At 36.6% G+C, this 19,926-nt stretch overlaps 1 protein-coding gene and 1 pseudogene across 1 annotated transcript; one reads left to right on the forward strand and one right to left on the reverse strand.

The window, feature by feature from the left end:
- The first annotated feature begins 1,607 nt into the window (after window positions 1–1,607).
- On the forward strand, window positions 1,608–4,368 carry LOC105057449 (probable pectinesterase/pectinesterase inhibitor 41). Its single transcript, XM_010940059.4, has 2 exons — window positions 1,608–2,695; window positions 3,474–4,368. Exons 1-2 carry the CDS (start codon window positions 1,660–1,662, stop codon window positions 4,163–4,165), a joined length of 1,728 nt encoding a protein of 575 aa, XP_010938361.1. The 5' UTR covers window positions 1,608–1,659; the 3' UTR covers window positions 4,166–4,368.
- A 9,625-nt stretch (window positions 4,369–13,993) lies between these two features.
- On the reverse strand, window positions 13,994–14,886 carry LOC105057448 (putative invertase inhibitor; annotated as a pseudogene).
- Between the last annotated feature and the right edge of the window lie 5,040 nt (window positions 14,887–19,926).

The following is a 19,926-nucleotide window of genomic DNA, read 5'->3' on the forward strand; positions in this document are numbered from 1 at the left end:
GCAGTCATCTATCGTGCGGTGCATCGCAGTACTACAGAGGATCCATCCTCTTGAAGTTAAGAGTGATTTTGATTTGACATTTGAGGTTGATTTTCTAGTTCTTAAATTTAGGCAGAATCAAGATCCTGGTAAAATTGTCAGTGTTCCGGTATATAACATCAAAATCTACTTCAAATTGATGCATTACTAATTCTCAGGAATTGTAGTATTTGATACTTGGATCATGCTTAAAATGATTGTTATATAGATATTCTAATGAAAATTCAATAGTTAAGTTTTCATTGGTGACATGCGTCCGATCAGGATGAAGCAACTAAAGGTTTAATGGATAGGCAGAGATTAGTGTAGACCACACAGAAACAGAATGAGACCCAGCTTGATGGAATTTAACAAATTAACCCTGACCCTGATTTGATCTACTGAAAAGTAACTCAAAAAATCATATCGAACCTTTCCAAGTTGACGACTGTCCCAAGAAAAACCTTTCCAAGTTGACGCAAGTAAAATTAACAAAATGGTAGGTTGGATTTGTTTGACTCTTGGAATCAAAGCAGACTCAAGTTAAGTGGTGATGATTTGGAACTAGACCAAACCAAACCCACTCGCAAACCTACCCACAATGACTTCACTGACAGTATATTCTATAATATCATATGCATTGCCCATGCAGGGTTCTTGAGTGGAACCGTAGGATATTAATCCACTTAACAGAAACAAAAAAATAAACAACAAACTAATGGCTGGCTAATTTCTGAAAATTATGAGCCCCTTCCCTCAGCAATTCTTTTTTAACTTTCATTATTTTTCATGGAAAAGAAAGCTTGGGAATTACCTTTTATCGAATTGGAGGAAACCCCCTATCCATGATATGAATAAAAAACTTCATCCCGTTGGAGGAGGGATTGCTGGGATATAGTCTAGCATGCCCCTCTCCTAACATACTCATCAGAGCGTCGAAAGAATGGCGGGGAACTTTCCATCTGCTGCCTTTTAGCGGATATTGCCATAGCTCATGATGAGTGCCCCTCCAATCCTCTCCTCCAAATCATATCCTCTAAATCATAAATCATTCGTTCGTCATATAAGCTGACGATTATCCCAAGTTTGGTCTTATCCCAAATTCTGGTGCCAAACTTCCAGAGAGTTGAAAGTTGTCCCACTATGCTCTCTCCACTGACAAAACAAACATGGTTGGTTGGCACACAACAACTTTCCCACTGATTAAATAAATAATAATTTTAACTTGCCAGTTGCCAAACCCCTTTTTCTTAGTTTTATTCTCCATATTAAAGACATCATTGCACATCAACCTCTTCCTCATATCCAGCCTAACGAGCACTTGAAATATTAATGACATCCATTACTTGCTTCCCAACCCCTGTCAGAGCCCCGAGTCCCCTTCCTTTTGGCCGCTTGTTAATAAATCTGTCGCCAACTTAGTAGCCACAATATAGTCTTAATTCCACACGCTTTTTGATCTCTGGATTAATTCATCTTGACCCTAACTTTTCACTAGGAGAAAGGAAAATGGAAAAAAAAAAAAAAAAACTTGGCAGAAAGACCACAAAGCCCTTAAATCCTCGTTATATATATGACCCCTAATCTTCACCACCTTATCATTCCAAACAAAAGCCATTAGCCTCCAACACATCCAAGTCCATGGCTTCTTCCAATACCATTGCTTTTCTCCTCCTCTTCTCCTTCTTCTTCTTCTTCACTCCCTCCCTCTCCCACACCCACCCATCGGCCCCCGTCTCCCCATCTACCGCATGCAACTCCACGCCTGACCCCAACTTCTGCAAGTCCGTCCTCCCGCCGGGAGGCACCCAAAACCTTTACACTTATGGCCGCTTCTCCCTCGCCAAGTCCCTCTGGAATGCCCAAAAGTCCTTAAATTTGATCAACCGCTATCTCGCTCGCCATTCCACCCTCTCCCTGACCGCCTTCCGAGCTCTCGAAGACTGTCAACTTTTATTCGAACTCAACATCGACTTCTTGACCTCAGCTGGAGCTACACTGAACTCCACTAAAAAACTGTTCGACCCCCAGGCTGACGAGCTTCAAACCCTCCTCTCGGCACTTCTAACCAACCAGCAGACCTGCTTCGATGGCATCCAGGACGCCGCCTCGGCGTGGTCGATCAAACATGGTCTCTCCGTCCCCCTCACCAATGGCTCCAAGCTCTACAGTGTCTCTTTAGCTCTCTTCACCCAGGCATGGGTCCCAAAAACCAAGAAGACCAAGTTCCACCATGCCTTCATTCCTTCAAGAGTCTCCAAGTCCCGGCTCCTCCTGGGTAGGAGCTTATTGTTCCATGAAGCCGAGATCGGCCGAGACGGGAGCTTGCCGTTGAAGATGTCGAAGCCAAATAGAGAGCTCTTCGAGAGGAGGACCGGCCGGAGGCTTCTCCAGGAGACGGACTCCGTCTTGGTTAACGACATTGTGGTGGTGAGCCGGGATGGGAGTGGGAACTTTACCTCCATCATGGACGCCGTAAATTCGGCTCCGGATAAGTTGGATGAGAGCAGTGGGTACTACGTGATATACGTGGATGCTGGAGTCTATGAGGAGTACGTGGTGATTTCGAAAAAGAAGACGTATTTGATGATGATCGGAGATGGGATCAACCGGACGGTGGTCACCGGCAACCATAGCGTTGTTGATGGGTGGACGACCTTCAACTCGTCATCCTTTGGTAAGTGATTCTTATTACGATGGTTACCATAAATCCAAACTGTCTCTGATTTTTTTGGCTTTAGATTCTTGGTTTTGGGTTTTTTTTGATACGTTGTTCTCTCTTAGTGTTTACTCCAAACTAGGCGTTATGCTTGTCGGGACCCATGACATGTGCAGGCATCACGGTGGCAGTCTTGAGACATCACCGGTAGCCTAGTACTCTTATTCCTCTAAACAAGATTATTTATTTGAAGCCACAACCACTTTATATTCCAGTTGTGCATCTAACTCTACCAACGGAGCTACTAACTTCTTTAAATCTTTCATCCTCTCTCCTGTAATCGTTTTTCTAATCTTTAATAAAAGCCGGGTGGCTATCCATGCCTCCAAAAAAAAAAAACCCTAGCTTTGTATGATTTAAAAAATTAATTAAGGTCACTTGTTGGAGCTATAAACAGATTATTTGTGATCTGTCCACTTCGCAACTTCACGTGCTAACTTTTTTTTTTTTTTTTTTTGGTAAAGGCGCTAACATGTGTTTAAGGGCAAAACAAGTGGGAAGTAGTGGAAAATTAACAAACTACACACATTGAATAATCTAACGCAGGAAGCATTCGTCAACAGATGCTTTAGGACTGATCAAAAGTCAGAGCACTCCGAAGTTTAAGACAGTAATGTTTTCTTGAATGTAGGATCTCTCTGAGAACTTTAAGAACTTTCTAAGCCCTTTAACTAATCTTGATGTCTCCACTTGTAATTACAGAACCTAATCTATTTGATTAATTTTTGTGCTGCAGCTGTTGTTGGTCAAGGATTTGTGGCAATAAACATGACTTTCCGAAACACTGCCGGTGCCATCAAACACCAAGCAGTCGCAGTCCGGAACGACGCCGACCTCTCCACCTTCTACAGTTGCAGCTTCGAAGGCTACCAAGACACCCTCTACACCCATTCCATGAGGCAATTCTACAGAGAGTGTGACATCTATGGCACGGTAGACTACATATTTGGCAATGCAGCAGTGGTATTCCAGAATTGCAACATATACTCTAGGCTACCCATGCAAGGCCAGTCAAACACCGTTACAGCCCAAGGCCGGACCGACCCGAACCAGAACACCGGCACCGTCATCCAGGAATGCAACATTGTCGCAGCACCTGACCTGGCCTCCGACGGTGGGTCTACAATCACATACCTTGGTAGGCCATGGAAGAATTATTCAAGGACGGTGATCATGGAGTCCTTCATGGATAGCTCAATTGATCCCAAGGGGTGGATGCCATGGGATGGAGACTTTGCTTTGAGTACACTGTACTACGCCGAGTTTAACAATACTGGACCTGGCTCAGACACCAGGAATCGTGTTACATGGCCGGGATTCCATGTAATTAATAGCACTGATGCGAGCAATTTCACGGTGAGCAACTTCATTCTTGGGGATGACTGGTTGCCTCAGGCTGGAGTGCCTTATTCCACTGGATTGCTTTGATGGGCACGGCAAGGTGGTTTCTTTGTTTTTATATATTCATAATACTCCAATTGTAGCTGGAGTGCGAATTTTCATCAGTAATGAACTGTATTAGTACCCGAGCATTACCAAAATTTTGCTCGATATCGTACGTCAATCCACCTATATCACACTAGTTGAATAGAAAAGAGTTTGCATATCTTAGATTTGAAGTTCAATAATGGCTTTCTTTATTTATTTATTTATTTTTTTAAATTGGATGAATTAAACCATTCAAGTATGGATATATCTTTGAGAATCAGAAAATAAAATATTTAACAATTAAATCAGAATATATGTCGGGAATCCCATAATACAAATCTAGTGTGGTTGACCATATACGTACGATGCCATTAAATCGGGTGCATTATCAACTTCTGTATAAATATGCACAACTTCGATAGAAAGCAAACCGTCCACCATGAGCCCACAATCCAAAGAAATTTAACACTCAGAGAAGTGTAAGATTTGCTTGGCATTTTTGTCATATTAAGATTTTTTTATCTTTTTTATCGCATGCCTGGATAGACAAGATCTTTTTTTTTTCTTTTTCTTTGGATGGGAATTAATCACATTAAGCTGGAATAATGAAAAACGACTCTTAGAGGCATCATCACGCTATGGAATCATACAGCTAGTAGAGGTTCGGTGTTAACATGGAGAGCCTGATAGAAATTACGAACATTTCCAATATTTTGGAATTTTATTGTGGTGACTTCCATCAATCTTTATAATAATAAATACAAAAAACTCAGTCATAGCTCCTATGAACAGACGAGAGGAATATTAATAAATTTAATATTATAATAATGACTTTGTGAGTCTACAATCCATAAGCAATCCAACAGTCCTTATTTAACTACAAGAGGATGATTTTTTTTGAGTTGATTAAAACTCAAACTAATTATAAATACTATAAGCTGTCAGCAACCTTATAGTTTAACTAGCATGGACGCATTGTGAGATTAAACCTAAGGACATGCTGCTTGCTTCCAGTTCTCCTTCCAAAAGTACAGGTGGTCTTTGACACAACACTTGCGAATCATCTGTTTTATCCTAATTAAATAATTTTATTCACAGACCAAGCGTTTACTCAAAAAGGAAAAGTTTCACAGACCTAGCATAAATCACCTTTTTGGAAAATAAAATCACCTTTAATTATTACGGTATAACAAGAACCGATGATTTCATTTCCCACAAATCACTTATCATGTGGGCCCGAGGCTTTTCTCGGGCTCATCCGAAATATTGACTAAGGTCAACAAATATTGCATCTGATTATTTTAAAAATATCGTTTAAAAAATTTTACGATGTTTAAAAATATCATCAAAAATTCTCTAAAACGTCGCTAAAATTTTTTTATGACATTTGGCATAATGTCACCAAAATCATCACATTAGCCGCATCGGTAACGACCATTCACGATATTCGTCATAAACATCGTCGAAAGGATGTCAAAAATGCGACGTATGCCTAAACGTCGTAAAACATATTTTGATTCAGCGATGTTTTACCAACATCGTGGAATAAAAATTTTTTATGATATTTTTCAAACATCACAAAATGTAGGTTGATTGAGCGACGTTTTATTAACATCGTGAAAGAAATATCTTTTGTGACATTTGACAAACGTCATGAAATATGATTGATTATACGATGTTTTACCAACATCGTAGAATGAACGAAGATTTTTAGCGATGTTTCTCAAACATCGTGGAACATTTTGCGATAGCCAAATTTTGCTTCATTGATGGATCATAACATGTATAAAATATTACATTTCATATATATATTCAAATACCAAGTAAATCATTCATTTTCAATCAACAAATCATTCAACAACTAAATATGAACTCACATACAATTCATAATCAAGATGAATCCACACACAAGTTTATAATCCAAAAAGTAAATTATCCAGACATCTAAAGAGATGGTATTTCCAACTAAAAGCACCAAGAGACCCTATCTCTAACAAAAGCAAATAATTCACCTCTAACCAAAAGCAAACAAACTCATTATCCAACTGTCTATAACAAAACAAATGAGTTCATAAGTCAACAATCCAAAACGCAAAAGGCCTCTCTGCCATGCATGTTCTCAAAACTATACCTTCACAGGTTCTTGAATCATGGGATCCCTATCAAAAAAAAAATACAATCAATTAATTTCTCATATATTATAATAACAAAATACATATATTATTTCATTATGCTTATAAAATGAAGTTAGGATATATTAAAAAATAACTTAAGTAACTTACATCATAAATTTGATAAAGAGATATTCTATGATGCGCATAAAGCTTCCAAAATCTTTTGTTGACGCTCCATCTGTGCTTTAATGTCTATAATCTCATTCTTCATCTCTTCATTATGCTTTTGTGACTGCTCCAATTTTTTTTGAAGTCTCTTCTTAGACATAAAAGAAGAACTCTGTCCTTCTAGATGAGATCCAACTCCCAAACTATAAACATAATCTGATCTAGTCTCCAAAACTTTATCACATATCTGGTCTGCTGTCATAGGATGTCCATCGAATATGGACTGCTCTAGCACCTACATCATTTTATACTAACAAAATTCGAAGATGATTAATTACAAATAAAAACTAAGCTCACTGAAAATAGTAATCATAATTTTATTTTTGTCCTCACCCATTTTGCCTCACACTTGAGAGTTGTCCATCTACCTAGAGTATCACTATGATCTGAGGTGTAATGAGTACGATACCACAACATAATTCGATCACACTCTTCTCCATTCAATTCATTCTCATTCCGTTTAAAAGATAATTTACTATTACAAAAAACTTAAATGTCAAATGATATTAGTCATAATAAAAGTACAATATCTCATAATCTCATATCACATAGGTACAAAAGCTTTTGACCCAGTATTTGCTTGGTACTTGACAAAACTTTTAGATTTTTTGTTATACTTACATGTTAGATGAAAAGATAAAAAAATTTATGCCAGTCAACCTAGATTTAAAGGAGATATTTTTATATGCAAACATAATGCAAGTTATACTGACCTGTGTCTTTTTCTTGCTCTAGTAAGTACAAAGATCTATCCACTCTGCTGCTCACAGTATTTGGCTTTGAGTCTTTTCCATGGTTAAAGTAATGCATATGAAGCTGATATCTTTGATCCTTTGACTTCAATGAAAGAAGCTTCTTGACGCTTGAACAAACTTCCTCATCCATCCATAAACCCTTGACATCTAGTTTTTGCTACAAACAAGTGTTAAATACTAGTTAATAAATATGCATAGAATACAAATGCAACTATAATGATCTCTAATTACCTCTAGTTTGTCAAATGCAATCTGCATCTCCACCTTTGTTAATTTGGTCCATCTAGGCTTGACAGATAAGATATTTCGAGCTATCATACCAAGCTCATTTGATAGCTTCGCAAATTGAACAACATTAGTAGGTCATCCTTCTTTTATTGAGATGTTGATCTTCATTTTCTTACCAAGAGCCTTGTTTATCTTACTTAACCCAACCCCTCTAGTACAACCTCTTTTCTTGCATCCATCCATGCTCGTAGACCCTACAAGATAAGCAAGTAACAATAAGAATGTTAATTTGAAAAAAAAATAGGCAATATTGCATAAAAATAGAAGTTGATGGAACATGAGCTGATGGTAATTGAGAGGAAGGTGGTGGAGCCATGATACCATGACTTTGAAGAAGCTGCTGGTACCTAGATAGAGGGGGTGCAACATCAGCCAGAGATGGAGCTGAAGGTGTGACTTCTGATGGTGTCGGATCTAAAGAAGCTGGTGGAATATGAGTTGGTGGTGACTGAGAGGAAGGTGGTGTAATCATGGTGTCATGACTCTGAAAAAGCTGCTGGTACCTTGATCGTAACTGTGACGGTAAGGTCATTCTCTGAATCGCTGGTTACTGAGTGGAATGCGGTGGATCTGGATCGATGGCTGCTAGTACTTTTCTTTTTTTCTTAGACAATCCTGGTGCCATAAGAATACCTGCAAATATATAGTCAAATGAAATCAATGTCAAGATTTTAAACTAAATCAACTAAAGTCAACTTTAAGATATTCACTGCATAGTCTATGTACATGTGTATCAAGGAAAACAATAGTTAAAGAAAGAGAAAAAATGACAATGCTGTAGTCAGAATTATACCAACAAGATGCACCTACCAACTCCAAATCAGCCACACCAATGAAACAATAATTTGTTGCATGACATTAGACAGTTGGGAATTAAAATAAATTATTATCATTGTCATTGTCATTATCATTCTGTTCATCATCATGTTCGGTGCAATATTCTACCAAGGTATCATCTTCATCCTCGCTATCCCTTGTTGCTAACTCTTCTACTTCATCATGTAAACCTCGCATTGTATTCAATAAAGTATCATCTACTACATCAGGTTCGACATCATCTCTATCTAATGACTCTATATAACATTCCTCAATATATGCAGAAGTCATTCCAATACCCTCTTCATCATCAGAATCTTCCTCTATTGTTGCACCAATAGGGATGTCATATACATGTCTATGCTGATATTCTTGCACAACATGCCAGTTTTGTCCCAGTTTCGTGTCTTGTAAATAATAAACTTGCTTTGCTTAATTTGCAAGAATAAATGGATCATTCTTATACCATAATCTGGTTATATTTATACTTTGCACATTTTCATCTATCCTGACATTAGCATTTCTAAATCTAAGATCGTACCACTTGCATTTAAAAAAAATAATATTTTTACCCTTGACATAATCCAACCGAATAATGTCTGTTAATACCATAAAAAAATCGATGATATCATCTCCATGATTTTCTTTTACTACAACACCACTATCTTGCGATTTTTTACGGGAATCATGAACTTCAGTGTGGAATCGCACGCCATTTGCAATACATCCTGTGTATTTTTGTACCAAAACATGAGGTCCACATGCCAACGCATATAAAGACTCAATTCTTCTTTCCTCTCTTAGCCTGTACAATGTTGCCATCTACCATTATGTAAAATAAATTATATTAGTTGAATATATGAACAGCAATATGTATGCACACAGACAATTCGTAAAGTTTGTGTTCTCACCCGATGCTTTATCCACAAAAGAAATTATTCTCTATATCTGTTCTCAATATTTAACGAACTTTACTCCATCAGCTCAATCTTATGCTCTCTGACAAAAAGATATTGTTTAGTATCATATTTCTATATCGAACATTTAGTCCAATTCAACTCTTCTTGCAAAAAGATATTGTTTAGCAAAAAGAATACTCTTTTTTGTCCAATTCAACTCTTCTGCTGATCTCGATCTCTTTTTATTGTTAGGATGCTTTCCATATTCTACGTTCTTCAAATGGGATAGTTGTTGCATCACATCATCTCCAGTTAGTAAGATAGGTGAGGGTCAATAGTCCACCTTGCCATCAAACCTCTTACTCTTTCTCCATGCATGATCATGAGGAAGAAAACACCGATGGCTCAAATAATCAATCTTGCTTCTCAATTTATGAGAAGGGGTATACTTATTACAAACAGGACATGCCATATACCCTTTAGTGATCCATCCAGAAATACTACCATAGGCTGAAAAATCATTAATAGTCCATAATAGAACTGCATGCACTTGAAAGGTTTTGCCATATGAAGCATCGAAAACATCAATACCCTTATTCCATAACTCATTCAACTCATCTACTAATGACTTTAAGTAGACATCAATGTCTCTGCCTGATGCTTTCAGACTCGGAATAAGCAGTGACAACATAAAGAATGACTCATCCATTCACATCCAAGGGGGTAAATTATATGCCAAAATAATAATAGGCCACATACTAGAGGTATTAGACATATTGCCAAATGGATTGAATCCATCCGTTGCTAGGCTAAGCCTCATATTACGAGGTTCTCTAGCAAACTCTGGATACTGTTTGTCAAAACTCTTCTAAGCTTCACCATCAAACGGATGAATCATGATGTTACTTTCACTTCTAGGTCTATCTTTGTGCCATCTTATTTCTTTAGCTGTTTTTCTTGACATAAATAATCGTTGCAGTCTAAACTTCAACGAAAAGTATCGTAACACTTTATAAGGGATCTTCTTACCCTTACCATCATTAATTATCTATCTCGACGTTCCATACTTTGGACAACTGTCACAGTTGTCATACTCTTTTCAAAAGAGAGCACAGTCATATTTACATGTATGTATTGGCACATAACCCAGATCCAAATTTCATAGGAAGCGATTTGCTGCATAGTAAGACTTTGGCAAGGATTGACCATTAGGCAAGACATCTCTTAGCAATGACAATAGCATATCAAAAGACTTATTACTCCATTTGTTGTATACTTTCAAATAGAACAACTTTACAATAAATGATAATTTTAAAAATTTTATACATTCCGGATACAACTCTTTAGTAGCTTCCATCAATAAATCATTAAAGATATCAGTACAAGAATGGCTAGCATATGTAGAAGCCCCCAAATTTTTCTCAATAGGACAATCGTTAAAAAAACTACCGACGTCATGTAGCAAGTCTCTTATCCTATCATCATCATCATTCTCATTTGAGTCATCATCTGGCCCGTCACTTTCTGCATCTACAAATGAAAATCTATCTCGATTATTGAGAAATTGAAATTCTGCCCGTTCGCCATGAAATATCCATCGAGTGTATGATTGATCTATACCAAATCTCAATAGATGATCAAAGATATTTTCTTAAGGCTCCGTATAAATATTCAAGCAATATGAACAAGGACATCGAATTTTGCAATCTTTGCTTTTATTTTGAGCCACAAAAGTCATAAACGATTTGACCCCTCTATGTATTTACGAGAAAACTTAATACAATTCATCCAATGCTTATCCATGTTACATACAAATACCTATCATTAAAATCCAAATAAACTTTAGCAAATGTTCTATTTAGATCACGTCTTTACAAAAAAAATGACAAGAAATAAAGAGCAAAGGAACAAAAGCAGTAGAGCAGGCATTAATATAGTAAAATATGAATTATTTATTTAGGTCAAGTATTTGACTGAATTAAACCTCTAAATGTTTGCAGTCTCCTACAACTCACAACTAAAAATTTTTCTATTTTTTTATAATATCTCTCTTTCTATCTCTCACTCTCTCTCACACACACACTCGCATAGACATACATGCATACATACATATATAAATATATACGTACATGTATATGTACACACACCCCATGTATATTTAAACAGGGAATGTATACCATATTAAAGCTTATACCCTCTTAACCCAATTATCATGGTTCCACTAGAAGCATGGCTTGTCTTTTTAAACCGCTTCTTAATCTCATGTGATCTGATAAAAATTGAATCTATTTCAGGTAATCATCTTATATAATAGCAAACTATATCAAAAAATATTTGCCAAAAACTATATCAAAATATTAAATCAAATTTATCCTGTTACAATTTTATGCAACTGAGATTTGATATTTTTATCCCAATAAGAAAGTGGTGCCGAAAAAGGTAGGGGCTAAGCAGTAGAGGGAGAAGGGAAAGAACATTAAAATCAAAGAAACTAGAACATAAATTTTATTTTCAAATTGTTCACTGTTCTTTTTTTTTTTTGCCTACTTCATATCTATTTATATAGATAAAAGATAACTCTTCGTAACTTCATGCATTTAATGCTTACAATTTTTTAAAAATAAATAACTAAATACTTTCACAAATTCTCAAAGATACACGTGAATCATATTAGTAAACCCTGAAAATCCTAAAGATGCATTTAACACTAAAAATACATAATCAAAATATAATAACTACTAGCTAAAAAATAGATATTATTTTTACCAAATTTTATACTAAAATGGACTAATCAAAATAGCAGATGAAGTTGTGACACGAACTGAACTATGGTTCATATGCTAGCAACTTGCAAACACAAATTAGATCGGAAAAATAAGAGGTGGTTGTTGTTACAAAGTGCATCAAATTCCTTTTTGTTTTAAATGCTGTTCAATCCTCTTGTTTCTGATAGTTTCTGTACTCCCAAGACATGACAATTTAAATAGATTTTGGGACTAAATTTTTGTGATGAAAAACTTAAAATGTAGTGTTCAAAGAAGTGCAAGTTGCTCTGTCCGTCAGAAGAAGGTCAACAATGAAACTAAAATTCATGACTGCAAAATCGATACAAATAAACTTTAAAATACCAACTAACAAAAATTGACAGTTACTCTTTAGCAGACTGTAGCTGGTGTAGTGATACAAATTCCTACCCTATCTCCATATTTTTTCAACATTCAAAATTTAACCAAGGGATAGTTACAAACAAAACCTAGGAAGACCAGAGAGGCGGATGGAAATAGGAAGACGGCGGATGGAAAAGACCTGAAGACGAACGGAGAGGCGGTGATCGATGGTGGGACTCTTCGACAGTCTGTGCAGAGAGGCGAACGGCGTGCAGCGAGGAGAGGGTGCGGCCGACCAACTGGTAGAGAAGGTGGAGGGGAATGAAGTGCAGCGAGGAGAGGGTGCGACCGACCGACGAGAGGTCGTCGGGGAGGAGAACCGCGCTTGTTGAAAGAGAGGGTGCAGAGAGGACGACGAACAGGGAACGACGTGCAGAGATTGTTCGGAGAGGGAAGAGGAGGGAGGGAGGTGCTCGTCGAAGGAGAGGGTGCAGAGAGGATGACGAATAAGGAAACGCGTGTAGAGATTGTTCAGGGGGGAAAGAGGAGGGAGAGAGGAGCTCGTCGGAGGAGAGGGCCGACTGCGGCGTGCGTCGGGGAGGGAAAGAGGTGGAGGCTACTCGATCGGTCGGGAAGAGGAGGGAGGGAAAATTTTTTTAGGACTGGTTTTGATTTTTTAGGGATCGATCGGGAAATATTTGGGCCAGCGCCAGCTGGGTGAACAGCGACAAAAAAAAAAAAGAATATTGGGATGTTTAATTAATTTGGGGCTGCGGTTAACGACGGGCAAAAAGAAAATTCTGGATGCAAAGCAGGTATAAAAAAAATTAGATAAAAAATAAATAAAAAAAATTAATCAAAATATGATATTTTAGCTTCAAACATCGTACAAAGATGTTACAATTCATGATGTTTATCCAAATATCGTAAATGATCTATCTCATCAGTAATGTTTCATAACATCGTCAAATAATTTATATTTTTATAATATTTTAATTTTTAAATATCATAAAAAAAAAAATTTTGCAGTGACCAGCTGAAATCGTGTTGCGCATGGCTTCGTGCCCGGCAAATGTATTGGTTGGGAATAATATTTAAAGCTTAATTATTTCACTTGGACCAATATGTTCTTTCCTAGAGGATATCTATTCCTTGTGATGGGGCTAGAGTTGCAGCTTGGGCTGATTTCACTTGGACCCAACTAGGCCTGAAGTGTGGATTGATTGACCCAACATATACCCTTTGAGGGTCATGTAGTCTTCCTGCAAGAAGATCTAATTCTAGCCGATATGCAGAGTTCTGAAAGCCACTCCTAATTTTTGCCAGGCCTAAACCAACACTTCTGAATAATTTAGTCACATAATACTGTTCCTTTTGTTTTTTTAGGGAATACTTAATACCATCCAGAACCATCACATACCTTCTTTCTTCAGCTCAATACCTGAGAGACTGTTGGTCTTCAGAAACCCAAGAATAAATATGATCTAGACCGAATAACAAGTATGATGAAACTCGAGCTTCTGATGGTAAAAAGTTTGGTATTTTAGAGACTCAATAACAAGTTCGTTTTCAGAAACCCAAGAAACTCTTTTTGTGTTGTAAACTACTAAAATCTTAAGAGTTTTTGATAGTAAAGATTTATTTCTCTTAGAAGGAGCAAAAATAAAAGCAAGACATAGCAGAATTTGTACAAATGCTATCTTCAACGTCAAACTCCATCTCATATTTCACCAAGCAGTTTGGAGAGAAACAAAAGCACAACAATAAAACAATACCAAATTAGCCCTTAAATTTCACATTAACAACCACGGTAGTAGATCAATCCAATAGTAACCATCAAGATCAAGAGATCAGAGGAGGATCTTATTGATGGAGAGGGTGATGCTGCAGAGCCTGTCGATGTCACTGTTCTTCTTGGTCAGCCCGCGCTTGTCCCCCGGAATATCCCTGCACTCCTGCTGGCACGCTTTGACGTCGGTAATGGCCACCGCCACCCACTTCTCGACATCCTTGTAGACCTTGGATTCGAGCGCAGCGGCCGCATTGGTGAGCTGGTCCACGGCATCTATATACTCGTCCTCACAGTATGCCAGACACTGCTGCAGCCCCGGCTCGGTGCTTTTCTTGTCGGCCTCGTCGAGGAAGTCGGCAACGAAGTCGGCGGTTTTGGTCAGATTCTCGGTGGTAAGCTTGAGGGCAATTTCAAGGAGGCCACGGACGTCGGAGGTGTTGCTTTTGGGGTCCGACGAGAGGACCGCAACGCAGAGGTCGTGGTGGGACTTGGTGTGCATGCAGGTCTCGCGGATGAGTTCGGGGCCTGGGACGGTGGCGGTGGCAGAAACGATGGTGAGGGAGAGGCAAAGGGGGAGGAGGAGGAAGAGGCGGACGGTGGCGGCAGCCATCTTCCGATGTCTCTTGGGGATGAAATGGCGGGATCGTGGTGAGGAAAGGTTGGGGTTTTCTTATACGATATGGCTTGGTTTTGAGAATGTTCGCCATTTGTTACAAGTGTTCGACGTATGTCGCAAGGAGGAGGTGGTGGTTTGGAAGCGCCTAGGAATGGAGCGTTTCCGGTTTAGAATGGCTGCAGCTGAGGGGTGGAGAGCTCGAGTTGGACTTGGTCCGCAAGAGGTCTTTCTGTGGTTGCCGTTGCTTCACACAATTTGTTTCCCGACGTACCTAGTCAAGGGTTCAAATCTGGCATGGGACTTGCGACGTATATGGGGCAGCAGAATATGGACCCAATGTAATTAGGTACTCGATAACACAAGATTTTAGATTTATAAAGCCAAAAGAAAAGAATCTTTAGCTATAACTTTTATATCTTAAGTTTTGTTTTCTAGTTTGAGATGTAATAGCGACGTACGACAGCCTATGCAAGGTCTTTGACCCTATGTGAGCACGAGGAAGTAAAATAGAGAGACAGCTGTTTTCATAGAAGTAAAAGCATTGATTTGTTTGAATTGTATCACATGTGACCCTTAGAAAAAGGTTGTACCTAGAAATAGGACAGCAGTTAAGACGCAAAAAGAAATAGGATAGCAGTTCATATTCGGGTAGGTTTAAGACACAGGTTTTCGTGACAAACTAGCATCCAGATCTCACCCGTTTCTTAGATGGATAAGAAATCTAAATCTAAATCTTGACCTATTTCATAAAGAGTTACACATCTCATCATTTATGTTTCATCCCGATCCGATGGCCCGACCCAAGGGCATGATAGATAGCCGCACATCTGTAGAGTTGAACCCCATAGGATATGGCAGGCCTGCTTTTTGATCTATACATCCACATCATTTCAAACTTAAACAATGGTGAAAAAAATAATCAATCCAATTTATCAAAAGAATTAATAAAAAAATTGCTCAATAATAATGAATTATTCTAATCAATCTTTTCAAAAAACAACTAATCAAAAGCCTTTTAGTTTCTAAGCTCCTCATTGCTCGAATCCAACCCCATTTATTCTACAATATTTAAAAAATAAAAAAAAAGATAATAAAATTTATGAATTAACAGAACCTCTAATTTAATTAAATATCTTGTGTAAGAATAATAAATTTTTAAATTATATGATTTTTCATAAAAATATTATAATAAGTACAAAAATATGTCATATCAACCAACATAGAATCAAAATATGTAATTGATCAAAATATTTTTTTCAAAGAAATAACGATAGACCATCCACTCCCTTTCCTCATCCACGTGACTATGGTCATAATTGGCTCATGGCTAGCTCTGAAAAAGATTAGATCCTAACTATAATATATCATCCATCGGTCATATACTAGTAATTATCTTACTGAATGTCTGAAAGAAAAACTAGCTCTAATATCACACAAAAAAATATGCTACCATCATCATATCACTACAAGAAAATTCATTATTAGCGACAGCCAATAGCCGTCGCTAATAAATAAATTATCGTCGCTAATACTATTGGCAATGCAGGGCCGTCACTAATAAGCCATCGAAAAAAATGCATCAATAAAGAAGCTTATTAGCAACGGTAAATGAGCTGTCGCTAATAACCTTATTAACGACGGTGTTCCGTCGCTTATTATATTTTTTGAATTTAAAATTAAAAATTTTTAAAAATATAGTAGCGATGGTATTTCATCATTAATACTTTTAGCAATAAAAATTTCATCGCTAAAATCATCGCTAATAATTATATATTTTTAAAAAAAATATTTTTATAAATTATATTTATTAAAATCTGTTATAATTTAATTAACAAGCAATTATATTTATGGACATTACACCAACTAACAATGAACTATCACTATCATAAATAAAAAATTAATATTATATATTAAATTAAAATTAAATTATACAAATAATATTACTCAAATTTCAAATATAATATATGAAAACTAAAAAAAAATCAATGCAGATCGTCGTCCTCCTCCTCTTGCTCCTGTACATCCTCTACAGCAGCAGGTGGATGAGAGTCGAATATTTCAATATTCTGTAATTAAAAAAATATATTATTAATAATTTTAGAACTAAATTAATTAAAATTATAAAACTCTTATAATTAATACGTCTCAAGTCTAAACATTTATAAAATGATATATTTTGATATACTACTCTGATTCTCAAATGGATTATTCTTATATATTTCATTCGATGATACGGAGTCACAAATACTCCCAATCAGTACTTCATCAGATAGTTAAGTTAAATTTTGATCCTCAGAATATTTCTTCCCTCCATTTGAAATCGAAACCGACATAGATAAATATATTTTGATATACTTCTTCAATTCTTCAACAGATTGTTTCTACATATTTCATTCAATGATACAAAGTTATAAACACCTTCGACCTATCTATTGGATGGTCAAATTAAATTTTGATCCCCTGATACCCCTCCCTCCCATCTCAAGCCTAAATCGGTATGGAGGGATATATTTCGATTTACTCCTTTGATTCTCGAACGGATTGCTCCTACACATTTCATTCGATGATACAGATGTATCTACACCTCTATCCGATCAATCGAATAGAAAGATTGACTTTTGACCTCTAGATCTCCTTCCTCTGACTCAAGCCTAATTATGGAAAGTTTTTAAATATAAAAATTTAAAATAAATTAAAAAAAATTATTAATACTGTTTGACTTATTTGCTGTGATGGCTGTGACAATGAGCTCAGCTGATTACATAGATATGGATCTCAGAAAATCTCAACCATCATGTCACGGACGGCGATCCAGAAGCTCTGAAGTCACTGACAAAAAAGTCTTTGCACGACCTCCTCGATATGTGCATCAACCCACATCTGGATCGTCGAGAACTGAGAGGAGGATATCGAAGACCAACGAGCTATTGAAGGGTCGAAGCTATATCTGAACCATATGATCCGACTCCTAATAACCCCTTTGATGGCCCTGAGCCATCCCTCAAAGTCAAGGAGGGGCTGAGAGGATGGGTTCTCACTGTGCTGTGCTACGACGTACTCTGTATAATCCATCTACACAATTTAGAAACTCATTAGTGCTACTATACATATCAATATATATAAAATTTAATAAATGATATTTTATTTTATCACGATCTGTCTGGACCTAAAATTTAAGTAATCATCGATTCTCTTAGACTAGTGCATGACGTCCCACAACTATAGTTGTTGTGGTACATGATCCAGCTACTATGTCTATAATAAATAAAAAAATTAAGTTAATAAAAACTAACATATGATTAACTAAATATGAGATTAATATAAGTTTAAAAATCATCGCTAAAATTTTATCGCTAAAATCATCAATAATAATTATATATTTTTTTAAAAAAATATTTTTATAAATTATATTTATTAAAATCTATTATAATTTAATTAACAAGTAATTATATTTACAGACATTACACCAACTAATAATTAACTATCACTATCATAAATAAAAAATTAATATTATATATTAAATTAAAATTAAATTATATAAATAACATTGCTCAAATTTCAAATATAATATATCAAAACTAAAAAAAAATCAATGCAGATCTTCCTCCTCCTCCTCCTCTTGCTCCTGTACGTCCTCTACAGCAGTAGGTGGATGAGAGCCGAATATCTCAATATTCTGTAATCAAAAAAAATAAAATATTATTAATAACTTTAGAACTAAATTAACTAAAACTATAAAACTATTATAATTAATACGCCTCAAGCCTCAACATTTATAGAAGGATATATTTTGATATACTACTCTGATTCTCGAATAGATTATTCTTATATATTTTATTCGATGATACGGAGTATAGACACTCTCAATCAGTACTTCATCAGATGGTTAAATTGAATTTTGATCCTCTGAATACTTCTTCTCTCCTATTTGAAACTGAAATCGACACTGATAGATATATTTCGATATACTTCTTCAATTCTTGAACAGATTGTTTCTATATATTTCATTCAATGATACGAAGTTATAAACACCTCCGACCTATCTATTGGATGGTCAAATTAGATTTTGACCCCCTGATACCCCTCCCTCCCATCTCAAGCCTAAATCAATATGGAGGGATATATTTTGATACACTCCTTTGATTCTCGAACGGATTGCTCCTACACATCTCATTCGATAATACGGACGTATCTATACCTCTATCCCATCCATCGAATAGAAAGATTGGCTTTTGACCCATAGATCCCCTTCCTCTGACTCAAACCTAACTATAAGAAGCTTTTAAATAAAAAAATTAAAAATAAATAAAAAAATTTATTAATATTATTTGACGTACTTACTGTGATGGCTGTGACAATGAGCTCAACTGATCGCATATATATGAATCTTAAAGAATCTCAACCATCATGTCGCGAATGGCATTCCGGAAGCTCTGAAGTCGCTGGCAAAAAAGCCTTTACACGACCTCCTCGATATGTGCATCGACCCATGTCTGGATCGTCGAGGACTGAGAGGAGGATATCGAAGACCAACGAGCTATTGGAGGGTCGAAGCTATGTCTGAACCCTATGACCCGACTCCTAATAACCCCTTCGATGGCCCTGAGCCATCCCTCAAAGTCAAGGAGGGGCTGAGAGGATGGATTCTCACCGTGCCGTGCTATGACGTACTCTATATAATCCTTCTACACAATTTAGAAACTCATTAGTGCTACAATACATATCAGTATATATAAAAATTTAATAAATAATATTTTATTTTATCGTGATCCATCTGGACCAAAAATTTAAGTAATCACCGATTCTCTTAGATTGGTGCATGATGTCCCACAACTGTAGCTGTCATGGTACATGACCCAACTACTGTGTCAACAATAAATAAAGAAATCAAGTTAATAAAAACTGACATATGATTAACTAAATATGAGATTAATATAAGTTTAAAATTTTTATCAATCTATCTGCAATGATATGTGTGCCAACAGAATGTCGGTGTGCTTGATCACATCCTACTAAACGATCCTATTCTGTCGGACCTTCTATCGTCTATCTGAGTACTCCTCACTGCTCCACTGATCACAGAGGGCCTCTCAAATATCTCTCTGCATCTAGTGATCCATGAAAGATTTTCAGTCTGATAGTGACT

Source organism: Elaeis guineensis, chromosome 14 (genome assembly GCF_000442705.2).
Source record: "Elaeis guineensis isolate ETL-2024a chromosome 14, EG11, whole genome shotgun sequence".
NCBI lineage: Eukaryota > Viridiplantae > Streptophyta > Magnoliopsida > Arecales > Arecaceae > Elaeis > Elaeis guineensis.

Coding starts and splice junctions, on each gene's coding strand:
- LOC105057449 (XM_010940059.4), top strand. CDS start 1,660: ATGGCTTCTTCCAATACCATTGCTTTTCTCCTCCTCTTCTCCTTCTTC. Junction 2,696..3,473: donor CTTCAACTCGTCATCCTTTG/GTAAGTGATTCT, acceptor TTTGTGCTGCAG/CTGTTGTTGGTCAAGGATTT.